Raw genomic sequence first — 18,326 nt, 5'->3', positions numbered from 1 at the left:
CTGGATGAGCGCAGTTCTCTTCCAGTAACATAAGGCGTTAGTAGGTCCTTCAGATAAGCTGGGGCCGTTCCTGTGATGGTTTTGTAGGCAAGGGTCAATGCCTTGTGCTTGATCCGGGCGGCGATCGGTAACCAGTGCAACTCAATAAATAGAGGAGTAACATGGGTCCTTTTGGGTTGATTTGGGTTGGGAGACATGCGCTGTTCACGTGAACACTCGTCTTGCTAGACTTTATGGCGGCAAAAAACGCTTCTTCCATTTGTGGTCTTAATGCGCCACCTTGTGGACACTAAGTGTACTGCACTTGATTTTCTCTGGATTAACCCCTTAAGTGCCTAGTTCTCACTTGGATTATTACTGTATTACTTGCCACTGGCAGTAATTCGTTTTCCTTGCCACATTAATGTTACTGAAGTGCAATTATTATTATGTATATATTGTAATGTAACTTGATGTGCATATTTGACTACTTAATTATTATGAAACTGTAAGTTTTTGCATATTTTAGTATTGTGTAGAATTTGCCTGTATAGTTTCTAATTACTCTTTCTGTATATGTTCATCTTGCAGAAACCACACATTTATCACACTCTTATTACATTCTGTAATGCACACAAATACTTTCAATCAGCCATACATTGTATATGTATGCAACAGTGCAATGAACACTTTTTGATGCCTGGAATCAATAAATCTCTTAATATCACCTAAAGTCGCAGCGGTTCCCTGACCGGAACACATAGTCAGTGAGGGGACGACTAGCCATCAACACACTTAGGGAAAACATTTTTGTGGAAATTTCACTTTCTTCACATTGACCCCATATATTTAGGAAAAGTCATCAAAGATGAAGCAAAAGCACAGACTTCTATTATAACTAGACTGCGGATGTTCGATGCGTTGTGCAACGGCTGGGGGCGGGACATGGGACGATTTTGGGGCGGAAGAAGGAAGTAGAACGCCTTTTTCCATGTATCTCTATGGTGGACTTGAAGCCATATAGTTCCTAGGCAATTCTTGCCGAGTCGGCCCTGTTTCGTTAAAACGGTAGTCTCCCCTCCCTCCCAAACAACCCAGATATTTTTTTCGGGCTGACCCTTTATTTAAGAAAGCTATTAAAATAGTTTAAATGACCAATGAGCATGGCTATTTGGGTTGATTGGCAGTTGCCATTCTTTAGAATTATTGTTTTGATTGACAGGCAGGCCGTTGTCAAGGAGAAGGGCGAGTCTCGCGGCGTCTCCAGGGGAAGCCCCCTCCCTCCCTGCTGCATTACTTTCAACCAGCTCTGCTTTCAACAGCTTCATCACTGCGATGGGTTATTTCATTTTGGTAAACTTTCCCCACAAATATGCTTTATTGTACTTTTGGATGTACTTCCCCGTATTCTGTAAGGACCTCTGCGGTTTTGGTAAGTAAAATAAAAGCTTGTATACGTGGCTGATTGACCAAAATGACTGAGCTTTGTTTAACAAACACGTACGACAATGCTAGCTTGTTATTAGCCAAAGGCAGCATGCTGATCTTTCAGTGTTTGATGATCTGTCGGTTTGTCAAGTAACTTAATTGTAATCTGAATGCCTTTGCTTTTGAAAGCAAAATGTGTCTGTTTGGCGTGCATCAGGTGTATGGATTCCCTCCTTCCGTACCGTAGCCAAGTCCTTAATATTCATTCACGATGCTGTAAACATTTCATTACCATTCTGGCACTATGCTGGCCAGCCACATCGGAAAAGCAACCTAGTGTAGCTGTGTTCCTCCGTGAAAAACTGTCAAATATTGTTTGTTTCTGTGTTGCCAAATTGCCAAGTTGCTAGTTGGTGATGAAAGGATGGTCATTGGTACGTTCGTTTTCAGTATGCAAATGGCGTCATTGATGTTGACTGTACTGAGGGACGAGTGCATAGTGTAATGCAAACTGTCATTAATGTTGACGATTGCAGGCCTACTGACGAGTGCATTGTGTAGTAAACATCCTTTCCCCATCCTCATGTGACATGGTTTCATTCTGTAGGCAAAACAACAAACCACACTTCACCTGGAAAACACAGCCAGGACTCACTGTCAGGTAGGCCTAAGTTTCAAATCCCTAAAGTATGCGCTTGAGTTAAGACCAGAGACCTTCCAATGTAAGGCTAACACCATCATCTGCTTACTCTGCATGTGTTTATATATTAGTAATAACATAGTAATGAAATATATGTTGTTCTCATCACCCTTCGTTTGTCATCATTTTCTTTACAGATGTCTGAAAATGTACAGTACACGCCAGCAGGTCTCACCATAGTCAACATCATTAAGGATTTGGCTCTCTGACCTGAGAAGAGGCCCCATAAACACACCTGACAAGGACCAGCCACTGTTGCCAGTGCACAACTGAGGACCTGACCAGCCTGCTGCCATCTATGATACTATATAGTACCCGGTATGTAACATTACACTACACTCAGCCAATGCTTGCATCTAAAGCGACTTTCACTTATTTTTGGGTGGGAGACGTGACGCCTTGTTTTTTCGTAACATTGGTTAAAAACCTACAAAACTGTTATTTTCCTTTAAAAAACAAATGTCAATGAAAGAAGATGTGGTACATTATGTTTCATATTAGTCTTAGATGAGAAGAAACATTTTTGTTAAGATTTATGTAAAGGTTTATGTGTCAAATTTCCTGCGGTGTGACTGTAACATTAATGAAACAATATATAATAATATATATATAAATTAACCAACACCATTTTGAATAATGTATGAAGCATTTGGCATGATTGCATAAATCTTAACTTTAGATTAAGATATGTGAATGTGGAAAAAACTCAAGACAGTAATATTAACTACAAGTTCAATTTCGTAACACAAATTGCGTCCTGTGGGGTGACATGTATGTCAATGTTTGTGAATGGGCAGCTGCAAGGCCAACTACAAGGGTCTTAAAGACTGGCTCCTAACCAGTCAGTACCTCAGTTATTGGAGAGTGCTGTGGAAGTTTAAGGTGACTCTTAACCTCTTAATATGTCTTCATATTGCAATCTTTCTGTCACGCAATGCTTAGGTTCATTTTATGGTGTCCTGTGGTGTGACTGCTCTTATAGGAGGAAAAAAAAGTTTTTTATTAATGAAAACACATATTAAGATTAAACACAATATCATTATCAAGTTAGCATGAGCTCAGATGTCAGTCATGTATACAAAAGGATTAAAATGGCCATAATGCAGTGAATTCCCTGTGGTGTGACCCCATTTTCCTGCGGTGTGACATGCCTATGCTATGTGTTGATGCAGGACACATTTTCCCAAAAATGGCAAAAATAAGGTGAAATTCCACAGACCACTAAGTGCTTTATTTTTTTCTATTTTTTTCCAATTTTTATCCATCATTTTTTTCAGGAATTTGAAAAGCTTTTTTTTTTTTTTGCGTTACGCCCTTAAACGTCAACCACCCTTTTACATGTGCCTCCCAATTTGAAGGGACAAAAAGTAATTGGACTGGATAAAAGTATAGATCAAGCGTAGTAAACTCTCAGCGTTTGTCAGTAGCCACTATCTTCAATAATTACAAGGGTACCAATTCTATTGACAGATATGCATGCCCACACCATGAAACTACCACCCCATGATTTTCACTTATTAGGTAGCATGCTTTGAAACACGAGCAGCCCATCTCCTTATCTATTGTGTTTTCTTCCCATGAACCTGACACTAATACAAGTTCAGCTACTTAATGTTGAGGTAAATAATGTAAACGACATAAGTATGTTAAGTTGTTGGTGTACCAAACAGTGACGTATTCTCATCACACTTCATATGCCATTATTTTATTTACAGCGGAGGTGTCTGAAGACGTGGAGTACACTGCAGCAGGTATCACATGACCAAGGACTTGGACAACGTCTCTGTTTACATCTATAGTGTATTACACAAGTGAGTCTACACCCCCATATTTCTGCAGATTTAATGGGACAATAAAAACATTTGAAAACTGAAAATGAAGTCTGCACTTCAAGCTCATCACATTAAATAAGTAAAACAGGAGCTTGGTGAGCAGACTTAATTTTCAGTTGTCATTTGACTTTGTTAGTCCTGCACCCAAAACTTTTTTGAGAAGGATGTTCATGGGTTTTTCCTTTTTAAACAAATGTAGACATTTTTACTACACTGAAATGTTATAGTTACTCTATATATACCAGTGATATGCTTCAATTATGTTCATGTTACATTAATTATTTTTTAAAAATAGATTTGTATTTATCGTTACAGCTGAAGATGTGCACAGTACGCTACTGCCTGCATCCTACCACCACAGAGGATCCGATGTGCAGAACCAGCTTCAAAAACCATTGCAATTATGAAACACAGTTAATAAATGCTTGTATACAGCAGCCCGCACATTTTGTTTAATTTGTTATATTGGTTAACACACTATTGTTACAACACAATGCAGGTGGTACATGCATTGGCAGGTATCAATAAAAAGAAATGTATGGAGCATAATCATATTGGGATAGAGCAGTGGTTCCTAACCTATGGGTCAGGACCCAACTTATGGGTCGCCAAAGATCCACAGTGGGTCGCGAAGCCCTCTTGATTTTAAGGGGTTTCGTTTTAATACCATATAGCCCATGTTGAATATATGACAAAGTAAAGCTTTTAAACTGATATATGCATAGAGGCAACAAAATGTAAGCGACACATTAAACAGTCATTCTATATTTGACTGAAGACAAATTGAGGAATACAATTTTCTAATGAGTTTCCGCAGGAATCCCTCTCGCCTGGGACTCCCTCTCGCGTGGGCGCTGGCACGATTGGGTCACCAAAGCAATGGTAAAAATATGGGTCCCTGAAGAAAAAGGTTGGGAACCACTGGGATAGAGGAAGATATACAGTAGACTAGAGCATGAGGGAGGGGGTACTCATGGTATGACAAAAATGCTTAGGGGGTACATGAGACAAAAAAGAAGTTGGGAGACACTGTGTGATTGAAGTAATGCATTTCTTACAAGCTTGGGGAAGAATGCCCACTCCATGATTTGCAAGTTTAAAAAGCAGAACATAAGGGTGAATATTTCATTTTAATCTTGATGTCGAGCATACAAAACACCCAGATGGTTAGTCATAGCCTACTGTAGGCCAGCTATGTTTTACTAACTGAAAGGTGTTAACTTTGGTTTGTTTACCATACCGTCTACTTCTAAGAGTGATCTAAGAAAGAGAAGCTTTGTATTCTGAATCTTTTCAAAAACTGGGGGGATCAGCAAAAAAAATGGTCATGATGACTGCTCAACACGGCAATCTTCATATTCAATCTTCCGCATGACAGCTTGGGGTCGAGCGCCTTTCTTCAGCGTCCATGGTTTGTCTGTCAAACGGAAAGGTTTTGCATGTCATTTGATGCCCAAACATTCAAAGTTATTTACAAATGTCCGTGGAGGATTAACTTGGTGTGGCAGACACAAACCAAACAATATTTTACGCAGATGTACAACATGAAAAATGGAGCATTCTGAGCTCTCATACAAATGCAATGTTGATACTGAGTATTGCTGACATGGATTATGTTTTGCCAAATGGTACGCCGACCCCAAAGACACATCTGTTTGTAGCTAAGTTTGTAGCCTAACTTCCCATTTATCTTTAATTGCGGCTACATTACAACGTGGTGAAGTAACTTATAGTAGGCTAGGTCTTACGCCACTCGGCTGGCTCACGTTAGATGCTAAGCTAAAATTATTATGGTCATCATAACAAGCTCTTCAAGGTTTCGTTATCCCAAAGTATCATTTTATTAATAGCATGGTATATTTGCCATACTTACCGATCACCAGTTCCATTTGAACTTGTGTTGGTGTTTTTATGACAATCAAGTGTTTCTGTGTCGACCAGTTCCACAGCTGAAAACAGGGTTCAATATTTCTGCTGGGGACGCCATGTCATATTCGGGTGGGAGGGGCGGGACATGTCTTGAAGTGTCTGTTTGTTGGATTGGCCGGTGATGTCGACCTATCAGCAATGTAGCTCAACGTTGTCAGGGTGATTATTATATTTCCGCATTTTTGGGGCGGAAGAAAATCAGCCGCGGTTGCTTCAAAACCGTTGAATGGAGTTCTATCGAACTCCGCAGTCCAGTTATACTATACAAGTCAGTGAGCAAAAGAATGATGCACTTCATGTATTTTTCAGACGTTAAACATGGAATGGGGTCAAATAGACCCCAAGGATTACAGGAGGGTTAAATACTCTACTAATGAGGATTACAGGAGGGTTAAATACTCTACTAATGAGGATTACAGGAGGGTTAAGTACTAGTACTAAATTAAGTAAGTACTAAGTACTAATGAGTTTTTGGGAAACGCAGCCCGGGTTCTTGGAATACTCTCCAGGTCTCTTGTGACCAGTAGCTTTAAATCGAGTGTGTGTGTGTGTGTGTGTGTGTGTGTGTGTGTGTGTGTGTGTGTGTGTGTGTGTGTGTGTGTGTGTGTGTGTGTGTGTGTGTGTGTGTGTGTGTGTGTGTGTGTGTGTGTGTGTGTGTGTGTGTGTGTGTGTCTGCAGAGTCTCCTGTTGGTGTGTTTATGGAGGACGTCTCCTCAGAGCCGCTGGCTGCCTCCAGCTCAGCTCAGGATGGCGGCCATGTTGGAACCCCTAACCTCTCAGCTCAGGATGGCGGCCATATTGGCACCCCTGATCTCTCAGCTCAGGATGGCGACCATATTGGAACCCCTCATCTCTCAGCTCAGGATGGCAGCGTTGTTGTGGCTCCTCATATTTCCCAGTGTGATGTCAAGGGGAACCTCACCATCACCACACATCACCACCACTGCTCTGGTGAGTACAATGACATTAACACCATCACCACCATTACCATGGTATCATTTAAACCATCACCACCACTACCATGGTAACATTAACACCATCACCACCACTACCATGGTAACATTAACACCATCACCACCACTACCATGGTATCATTTACAACATCACCACCACTACCATGGTGAGTAACACCCTCACCTACTGTGCACCACATGCCAAGTGAGTAAATAAAGATCCTTTGAAGCAAGAAAACACAAGAACAGCAATCATGTAAATGTCATTAATGTGCATAAATGAGTGAATATTGACACTTCATTGGTTTCTGTGTCACTCTGCAGGCCCTGTTAATTCAGCTGCAACACCCACACAGAAAGCAGGTGAGTGGCAGAGAGAGAGGCCTTATAATACCCATGAAAAAACACCTAGTTAAATACAGCAACCATGCATCTTCCTCACTTAAATCAGACTTCTGAGTTTCTTTGGGTGTGTTAGGGTTTGTCACCAAAGACTACAGGGTCTTCCACAGAATTTTGTTTGTGTTGAAGTTGTGACATTGCCACAAATATATTCCTAATAAATATCAGCAACACATCTAATGCAATAAGCAATATTAAAACCACATTAAAACATACTTATTGTGTCTATTGATAAGCCCAGGTCTGTGAAATTGATAACTATGTGAGTTTGGCCAGAATGAGCTATTAGGAGCTTTGTTGTTCTGATACTCAGCTGACATTGTGTCACACTGAAACAACTTTACTACGTTGTAATGTGATTATCAGATGAACAAAACCTCAGCACTTATAGAAGGAGTTACACTAACATCTTAACATAGTATTATTACACTAACTGTATTCCAGACAAATGCCCAACGATGTCGGATCTGAAAGAATGGATTTGCTCACAGTATGAAACCGTTCAGGAGTATAATTCCTTACCTGAAGATGAAGTTCTGCTGGCTGATCGCTACACTCAACTGTTGATCATCGAAAAACACGGAGAGCAAGGGGAGAGAGAGAAAGAGATCGTCAACCATGGAGCAGGGTTCTTTGGTGCAAGAAGTAGTGGTTATAAAAGCATCACCATAGACCAGTTCTTCAGACCTAATGACAGTGGACGTATTCCCAAAGCTGTGATTCTCCAGGGAAACTCTGGACATGGCAAGTCTTTTACCACTCAGAGGATCATGTTGGACTGGGCATCAGGTAACCTCTACCAGGATGAGTTTGACCTCATTTTACACTTGAGCTGCAAAGAACTGAACCTATACAGTGAAGGAAGTCAGAGTGTTGTGGATCTTCTGAGCTGCAGTGACACATTTACCCCCCTGGTCCTAAACATACTGAAGGACTCACCTCAGAAGGTGCTTCTCCTAATTGATGGATTTGATGAGCTGCAATTCCCACTTCATGAAATCCGCAAGTCTCCTGTTCCAGACTTTTCCACACCAGCTCGTGTTGAGGTCATCCTGTGTGCTTTGCTGAATGGGAGCATCCTATCTCACTGCTTCCTGCTAGTCACCACACGGCCCACTGCTTCAGACAAACTGAGCAAGCTGCTCAAGCGTCCTGTTCGCTGCACTGAGATTCTGGGCTTCTCTGAGGAGGGTGTACATGAGTACATAAAGAGGTTCTGTAAACATGAAGAGGTCGGGAAGGAGGCATTCAGACGAGTGAAGGCAAATGAAACTCTCTACACCTCCTGCTTCATTCCTGTCATCTGCTGGATCGTCTGCACTGTATTTAGTAAGCATTTGGTGAAGAATAAGCAACAGACCAATAGTCTGGAAACAACAACCTCCATATTTGTCCACTTCGTGTCCATTCTGCAAGAGCACCACTGCCGGGGTTTGAGGCAGCCTGTGCCAGATCTGCTGAGGAGCCTGGGCCAGCTGGCAGAGAAAGGGATACAGGATCAGCAGGTCCTGTTTGACAAGGAGAGTGTGCAGGACACTGTCTCAGAACCAACCAGTGTTCCCTTCCTGTGTAAATTCCTGATGAAGGAGACGGTGGGAACAAAAGAGATGTTCAGCTTCATGCATCTCAGCTTTCAGGAGTTCTTCACTGCACTCCACTACACATTGGCCCCAGACGAAGAGAGGGTGAAAGAGCTGCTTAAACCCATTGAGCAAGAGGAAGGCAGAACCCATCTCCTACCTGTCATTCAGTTCCTCTTTGGTCTTTCAGAAGAGAAGGTGATGCAAGATCTGAAGAAACTCGGGCTGTCCCACTGCATGGAAGCACAGCTGAAAAAGTGGATTATTCGACTGATTGAAGATAGCAACGTCCACAAGAAAAAGGACATGATGCTCTTCACTCTCCACTGTCTCTATGAGCTCCATGAAGAGGAGTTTGTGAAGAGAGCCATGGCGGTGTGGGGTGAGGTGAAGTTTGATCGCATCCCCCTGACAAGGACAGACTGCTGGGTCCTGCTCTACTGCCTGCAGTGCTGCCCCACCATCCCAAATCTGGAGCTCAAAGAGACAAGCCTGATGCTCACAGGGTGCAACATCACAACAGACAAGCTGAGAATGCTACAGCCTGAACTGAGAAGGTGTCAGAAGTTGGGGTAAGTTTGAATGAACGACATATTGTGGGTAAGTGGGGTGTGGGGTCATACAGTGTGAGTGTCAGTGTACATGTGCATGTGTGTAGAGTATCTGAGGTGAATGGATGGTATGTATTGCATCATTGTTGCTGTTGTTGTTGTTGTTGTTGTTGTTGTTGTTGTTGTTGTTGTTGTTGTTGTTGTTGTGATGATGTAATGTGTGTAGGGTATCTGGCGTGAATGGATGGTATGTGCTGTGCAAGGATTAAGATTGATGTTGTCCCATCATCTCTGGGACGTATTAAATTGTCATCGGGACGATCAATGAAATGATTCTACATTTTTTACTTTAGTTTAAAAGTTTGCATCACATTTACAAATCATAGTGGTGCTCGCTGGGAATAGGGTAGATTGAAGTGAACTGTAAACGGAATGGGACTAGCTACTGGCAACTTCACGTGTGTTCGACATTTGTTGCAGAATGTTGCGCTGGCGCTGCTAGCTTACTACTATGCCACATGCAGATCTGGACAAGAACATATTATATAGGTATTTTGGTCTGATATCCAGGTTGCTGTCACTGTGCACCTTATGTGACTAAGCACCAGTAGCCTTCCAGTCAGTGATAGGTCCATTACTGTATTATTTCAATGCAACACAACATTTCAAGACAACACAGTAACCAATTCATATGAACATTTTGGCACAGGATCTCGGGATGGTTCACAGTGATTTTCATGATAGTCCCAGGAAGGTGATGACAAAAGTTAATTTGGTAACACTTTCTATGAAGCCTATGACTACACTCATGATGGACTATATCAACAGTCATGAATAACTATAAATCTAGCTTATAATGCATTATAAATCTTAGGGTGTTTTGAGTGCTTGTGAAAGGTTAAAAACTGCAAGGGGCTTATAATTAGAGATGCACCGGATCCTGATTTTTTAGGATCCTGCCGGATACCGGATCCACTGCTTAAGATCCTGCCGGATCCGGAACTGGATACCGGATCCTATGAAAGGGTTGAAACACATAGCCAACTCGCACACGTGGGCCCTTTTGATTACGTTGGTGCAAACTATTTTTAAGACTCATTGGCTTACTGCCACACTGCTTTCAACGGCTGCTCCAAAGGGCTTTCACTCCATGCAGCGATTAGGATTGTGAAAGGCTGACTGAAAAACCTAGGCACGTAAAAAGTAGAGATGCCGCAGATCCTAATTTTTAGGTAACTGCCAGATACCGGATCCACTGCTTAAGATCCTGCCGGATCCGGATAGTCTGAAAAACCCAATTATCCTGCCGGATCCGGAACCGGATCTTGGATCCTGTACATCTCTGCTTATATGGTGTTTTCAGGGTTGGACTGTCTGTTTATCCAGTTGTGGCCACTAAAACTTATTTAGGCTGCTTCAGCTTATAAATGGAAGCTATCTCCCAGATGACTGTTTTTAAAATAACATGAATTGAATTATGAATTCTACACAGCAACTGACAAGTAAGCTGTATCTTTACATATTTACTGAAGTAAATAAGTTTATATTTACTGAAGCAAATAATAAGTAGCGCAAGCATTATTATTTTTTTTTTACTGAAGTAAATATTGCAATGCATCGCGATGCATCTTAATGATGCAGGTATCGTGATGCATCATGATATAATCGCATCGTGGCATGTGACTCGTGAATCGCATCGCATGGCAATCCCCTTGCCAATACCCACCCCTATTACAGTTTTTTAGACTCGGAGTACACAGATGTGTGGCAAAAAATATATTTTACATAATTTTCTGACATTTAAAAACACCAATTTATTGTAAAATATTGGGTAACCACATGAAAATGATTTCTTGTATAACATATTTTGGAGTTCAAAAACTAAACAAATGTGTTTTCTCACTGCATCCACTCATGTTTTCTGCAATGCAATGCAATGCAATGTGTGTCCTTATGGGGTGATGATTTCAGATTGCAAACCGTTATGAAGAGAGTTTGCCCATGTGATGAGGAAGTGAACATAGTATGGCAGTTGATTTTAGTATTTTGAATGGCAGTGTGTTCAATGCGACAACCAGGGATTTTCTTCATGAAAATTGTGTGTAATCCCGATAATTGTGTGTAGTGGTTTGAATGTTTTAAAACTGAAATGTGAGTGTAAAGAAGGAATTGTGCTTAGTGTTCAGTGACATTGGTTAGGGGAGTTGGGAGATGGGTGAGATGTTTTGAGAATTGTGTGTGAATTACCAGAACTTGTGTGGAGGCAATCGAGAAAAACTGTAATTATGATGTGTATTATAAGTTGTTATAAATGTGCTAATGATGTTAATAATAGATATGGGCTTCATAGAAAGTGTTACCATTCATTTTAATGTGTGTGTGTGTGTGTGTGTGGGGGGGGTGATATGACACATTGTTTACACATAGCAGGGTACTCAGAAACTTTGAATTCCTTCCCCTAGTTTTTAAAAGAAATTTGTTCACACACATTGGTGACTCCACATACATGTAAATACATCAAGAGTAGTCATGAATATGCTACAGCTGTGGACAGCATTTCAGGAAGAAGATTCGAGTGACAGCTTTCTTCTGTTAACATGTAAATATTAAACCGGAATTGGAAAGAATCGTTTTCAGAGGAAAAATCTCTTTGTGTGTGAATGATAGACACAAACAAAGGGGAAGGTCTCAGTTTCTTGAATTACCCTGGGATGTGCAGCGTGTGAGTGTAGTGGAGTGTGTATAGTCATGTCTTAATTATATGTAAGGCTGGGACATTAATGCGTTAATTTTGATTCGATGCGATTCATTAATTAACGCGATTTAAAAAAGTAATCTCAGTAAAATATAGCAACATAGTTCTGGATTAGACCAGTGGAGGGCAGTATTATGCCTGATGGTGAACAGCCTGCTGAAATTGCGTAGAGTTCTCTCTTTTTGAAAAAAAATGTTTTATATGAAAAAAATGTTATATGAAGCTTATTTATTGTAATTATTCAAAATCCATGTGAAAACAAATATTTTTCACTGTTCTCAAGTCAGATATTTAAATGTGATTAAAATGTGATTAATATGATTAATTCATTCCAAAGCCTGTAGATTAATTCAATTAAACATTTTAATGGACTCCCAGCCCTAATTATATTACTAATACAACCCACTAAAATGTTGTAATAGTTGACTTTATACTACTGCATTGTTGTTTAAAGGTTACACGTGGTGGAGCTGTCAGATGATGATGTGGACGATCTGATCTCAGCTCTAGGAGAGGAGAAGACCATCTCTGAATTATGGTGAGAAATATGTACTGAACACACATAGAGGACAGTACAGTCGCTTTTCTTATGATTATATACTTTGTATATGTAAGTTGCGCTGAAAAAACCCTTTGAAAGGCTTTTTCTCACTTCAGATTGTAATTACAATTACAAGTGCTGCCTATCTACCTGTGTACTTGTGGTTGTCTGTCTGTTGTCTACTGTGAAGAATGAGACCTCACGTAGTGATGTTACGTTTGAAGCGAGACCTCGAGGCTTGTGTCTAGCAAAAGGGGGCGTGTCAGATGAGGCCTCGCTTCGAGGCTTGTGTCAAACCACGTGATCAAAGGTAAATGAGCGCTCGGATAGCACATAGTGCAGCCAAGTCCTCATAGTCTGAAATGTGCTGTGAAATTGTTCAGTTACAGAGGGACGTTTCAAGAACAGTTCAAACTTGTACTGGGAGGCTTAGGCTACATGTGGGCTGTTAATAAATGAACACTTGACACGTTTTGTGGAGAGCACAAGACTTTGAAAACTATGCTTATGTTGGAGACGCACACACGTGCAACTTTCTTGCGTTGGTGTTTTTTTCATAGGCACCACCTTTCGTGCCCAAGAGCAGATGTTTTCACAGGCATAGAAACATTGTCCATGAAACACGACTGTGCTGTTGTTGAAGATATGGGAACGGATAGTTTTTAAATACATAATAATTCATTTAAAAATATAGATTTCCAATTACTCCAAGCAAATTACTGCCCAGTGTGCACAACCAAGCATTCATAAAAACAAACGTGGCGTAGGCCTATAGGCTGTAACACAATGGTGCTAGGCTATGCAGTAAAAAATATTGATGTTGACAATAACAATGAAACAATCAATCAAACAAGAATTGGCATAAGTAACTGTCAAATCACTTCAGTATGATAAGGAGCATGGTGGTGTAGGGGCTAAGGACACAGGTCACTATTCCAGTCCCTGGGGTTCAAATCGCATTGGGGGATGATTTTCTAACTGTTGCGCCATGAGCGCTGCTACCAATGCAAGCAAATGTGTTGTGTCTTGCCTGTTGGTAGCGTGTAGAAGGGTAAGTAGATATTTATATACTAGTAAATGAAGAGTAGCAGCATATGGACCACTTTCAAATTCCTCGCCAAGTTGTTACACGACACACAGACCAAAGTATTCTTTATTGTTTTTGTATTTAGTTAACCAATAGGTGTCCTTAGTGTGCACTTGAGGCCTCGAGAAAAGAATTATTGGTAACACCTTATTTTTTTATTTTTTTTTTTTTTTTTAATCTAAACCCATCCACCACCCCCCCCCTAATGGAGGACTTTATTTTTTTTTAAATCTTTGTCTTTTTTGTATTTCTCCTTTTTGAATTTTATGTATTTCTTTCACTTCATAATTGGTAACACTTTACTTAAAGCCAACATTATAAGCGCATTTATAACAAATTATCACGCACATTACTTACAACGTATTATGACTACTCTCATAATCAGGGACGTGCACAGGAATCTCAAAGGGCAGTTGCTCTAACCTGAAGAAAGGGCATACCAAAAAAAAAACAAAAACAAAAAAACATCAACAATGAGCGGCCTTCAGAAATGTTTAGGAAACTGCACCATGGGTATTATTATTTTTAGTAGTAGTAGTAGAAGTAGTATATTATTGTCATAATTATTAATATTATTTTATTGTATAGTATCTTGAATGCGTACCATATGATATAACATGCTAGTTTTTAAACATGTAGGCCTACCTATTAATCATATCAGAGATGATCAGCCTTATGCCCACCTGCCCTAAATGTCTCCTGATCCACATTTCCTCATGTGTGGTATGTGGCTGCCCCTAAATTAAATGAAAATTATGAGAAAAAGCCTTGATAGTTTTTAGACCTGTATCAGTCACAGAGATGATCAGTCTTATGCCTACCTGCCCTATGTGCAGAGGTCTGTGGCTCTGAGTCATCCTCATCTTAAATGAAATGAAATGATGAGTAAATTAATAGGCTAAATATGAGGATGCTTAATCAATTAACCCACTGTCATCTTTATAATCCTTGTAGCAGCCAAAGTAGACTTTAAGTTATAATAAATAGGCCTAGAAATAGCTTAAAAATGGTTAAAAAGATAATTTAATTTGAATTTGAAATTTCATTAATAGGCATATTCCATGATTAAAATGATGAATATTATATAGGAAAGCTAAAACAATAAGAATTCACAGGTTTAGGTCATTTGTTGGGTCTTTTGTAGCCAATATTAAAAATGTGTACTGTCGCTTTAAGAATTGACGAGCCGGCTTTCATTTCAGATCGCAAAGAACCATGGCGTGGGAGCGAGTGAGTTCTTATCTGTTGCTCTGAAGCTCCGAGCTTCTCGCAGACTTTATAACCTTTTATTTTCATTACAGATATTTTAGTTAGTTCATGCACATTTTGTAGGCCTATGTCTTGAGAAGAACAGTAAACGTCAGTTATCATGTGGAGTGGATTTATTTCAATTACATGGACATTGACAGTGGAAACAGTATCTTTGGGTCGGATAATATATCAGCGTACGAAAAAGCACTTTCCTAGCGGTCTCACCAAGATCAAACCTCTACAATCCTGAAAAGGATTCTCTGCCTCACCTGCATCTGTTCATTTTTTTTCGCAGCCAACTCTGCAGAGATGTGCTTCCTTTAGTAGGCCTAGCCTACCCCCTTAAGTTCTCTCTTGCTTGATAAAACGACATGTCATCTGCATGTTTCTTAGTTGGGTTAGCCTTCCACAAAACAACCTGAGCCATGTAAAACGTTGACAATGACTGCAAGCTAGCTGGCTGTCGTTTTTCCCCCAATATCTGAACGTGGCAGATTATTTAGGATCACTAAGCGTCCTAAACTCGAGATCGGCTTTAAGGGGCATTAATTGTGATCATGTAGTGTAATACTGTGTAGTCTGCTATGTTTCCAGCTCACCTCAGGCCGCCAGGGCAGTCGCTCTACTCCCACGACATCTTCGACATATTTTGCGTCTCTGCCCTGGTCGCATGTTTGCTTGCTCCCCCCTCCCATGTAGAGCTGCGCGTGCCCCCAGCAACGCGCATGCTGTCCCTCCCTTTGCCTATCTCTCGAGGTGCAGGTGAATCTGAATTTGAAAACTTAATTTAGGAAGCTTCAATCAAAAATACGAATTGCAAAGCTAATCAGTTGAAACATGATTATTAGCCTATTTTTCCGAGGCATATCTACAGCTGGCTGTCGGGTTTTTTTGCTACCTAAACGTGGCGCTGGCTGGCTGTCAGATGTATGATAACTAAAAGTTCTAAACTCAACATTGTTGATAATAGAGAGGTTGATTGTGAGCATATTTTGTACCCTAATATGTAGACTGTGTGTAGGGCTCTAGCTGACACCCAGGCATCAAAATCATTCGTGTCTCTTATAGGCGCTCAAGCGCCTGTCGCGTGCCTTCTCCCTCCCCACCGGAGTTGTTGCGTAGGCCTACCTCACATCGCTCGTGCCCATTCTCGACGGGTCTGATGAATTTGTATGACTGACTTAAGTCTTTATTGTACAAAACTTCAATCAAAATTATGAATTATAAATAACTCAAATGATATTGAAATATGAAATTATAATTGCCAAATTATTTTCCCCTCCCTTGGAAGGGCAATATCAGCCAATGTGGGCAAAAGGGCCGTTGCTCGGGCACCGTGGGCAACTATGCTGTGCCAAGTTGTTACACGACACACAGACCAAAGTATTCTTTATTGTTTTTGTATTTAGTTAACCAATATGTGTCCTTAGTGTGCACTTGAGGCCTCGAGAAAAGAATTATTGGTAACACTTTACTTAAAGCCAACATTATAAGCGCATTTACAACAAATTATAACGCACATTATAATTACTTACAACGTATTATGACTACTCTCATAATGCTTCATGATGCTTTATATTAACAGTTATGAATAACTATGAATCTATCTTATAATGCTTTATAAATCCAAGGGTGTTATGAGTGCTCATGGCTGGCTATAAACTACAGGCTTCCTGATGGGGCTTATGGTACATTATGAGTACCTAAACCCCTCTATGCGCAGACCTGGATGATAAACTGTCTTAAGGGCTCATATGATGCTATAATGTTTCATGTGAGATCATAAGTCGTCAATGTGTGCTCTAAGTAAAGTGAAGTTCATATGGATGCATCTATAATGCACTGTATAATGCACATCTATAATGCATCATAATGTACTGTAAGCCCCATCAAGCAGCCTGTAGTTTATATCCTGTCATGAGCACTCATAATACCCTTGGATTTATAAAGTATTATAAGCTACATTCATGGTTATGCATTACTGTTAACATAAAGCATCATTAAACATCATCGGTGTAGTCGTAATGCTTTGTAAGTAATTATAATGTGCATTATAATTTGTTATAAATGCGCTCATAATTCGCTATAGATATGGGCTTCATAGAAAGTGTTATCGAATTATTTCCCAACAAATTTAGCTGGAAAGCCTTGGCGTGTTTAAGGCTTCATCTTGCCATCAAAAATGTCACTGTCCAAACTCACAAAAGGGATGCTGTTTCACGAACAAGAACGAGGACAAGGTGGTGTTGGTGTACTTGACTATTCATATTGAACACTGCAACAACACGGGTGGTACACTGGGTAATCTTATGACGACAGCATTTGCAGTACCAAATAATCAACAGCAGGTGGCAGCTCAAGTGGAGTAACAGATGCGCTCTCTTTCAGGCAACCAAGGTAAAAGGAGACGTGGAGGGACCACAGACAAGTGCTCAAAAGTAATGAACAAAAACGTTGAAAAAGACTGCAAACAAAAATTTACGCGAGAGTTGTTCAAACTGAAAGGAAAAACCAAACAAAATAATCAATACCAAAACTAATAGGGATTCAAAGAATTAAGTGTTCACAAACCAGTTCTCTGTCTCAGCCTCGCAGCAAGCTGCTCTCCCTACACCGCTCTAACTGGAATGACAGGCGCTCAGCCTTTTAATGGGACTACCCATTGTCCCTCAAAAATGGCGGGAGAGGCCTAGTGCACAAATTAATAAACACAATAAAGAAAGAAATCATAGGCCTAATGAAACTAAACATACCATAATCGTAATAACATTACACTCATTTTCAGCTATCAAAAGTGATACAACCAACAGGTTACCTTTGTTTGTGTGTACATATGTAACGGAGTGTGGCGTGAAACATTAGTACTCCCTCGCGGAGCCGCAATACAGTGCGGTAGGGTTGGGCAGGGTGCGATTTGTCGGAAAACCAGAAGGGGGGGATATACTTCAGATTTTAAGCAATAGGCCCTATCAATGGAATTACACTAGGGGCCGCGAGGAGGTGCTAGGGGGGGGCCGCGAGGAGGTGCTAGGGGGGGGGGGGCCGCGAGGAGGTGCTAGGGGGGCCGCGAGGAGGTGCTAGGGGGGCCGCGAGGAGGTGCTAGGGGGGCCGCGAGGAGGTGCTAGGGGGGGGCCGCGAGGAGGTGCTAGGGGGGGGCCGCGAGGAGGTGCTAGGGGGGCCGCGGCAGGATGGCAGAAAAATTATAGCGCAACAAAATATAAATACGTACAACAAAATAAAACAAAAGTAAGCTAAAGAATATTTCTATTCCTATTCCGATCTATATTATTTCATGTCCTGGTGGGACACTGCCTCACCGGCCCTCCATTATGGTTGTG

General features: G+C 40.8%; 1 protein-coding gene across 1 annotated transcript in view; it reads left to right on the top strand.

Moving 5' to 3' along the window:
* The window catches only part of LOC134443868 (NACHT, LRR and PYD domains-containing protein 1 homolog), a 49,553-nt gene that overhangs the window by 17,906 nt on the left and 13,321 nt on the right, over positions 1-18,326 (top strand). Inside the window, exons 2-5 of the mRNA XM_063193401.1 lie at positions 6,547-6,819; positions 7,146-7,184; positions 7,668-9,375; positions 12,564-12,647. Coding sequence (XP_063049471.1) covers positions 6,567-6,819; positions 7,146-7,184; positions 7,668-9,375; positions 12,564-12,647 — 2,084 coding nt within the window. The 5' untranslated portion in view covers positions 6,547-6,566. The remainder of the gene's footprint in view (positions 1-6,546; positions 6,820-7,145; positions 7,185-7,667; positions 9,376-12,563; positions 12,648-18,326) is intronic.

Source organism: Engraulis encrasicolus, unplaced genomic scaffold, assembly GCF_034702125.1.
Source record: "Engraulis encrasicolus isolate BLACKSEA-1 unplaced genomic scaffold, IST_EnEncr_1.0 scaffold_37_np1212, whole genome shotgun sequence".
NCBI classification, from domain to species: Eukaryota; Metazoa; Chordata; class Actinopteri; order Clupeiformes; family Engraulidae; genus Engraulis; species Engraulis encrasicolus.
Note: the sequence above shows the minus strand (reverse complement) of the source record. Positions and strands in the feature narration are given on the sequence as shown.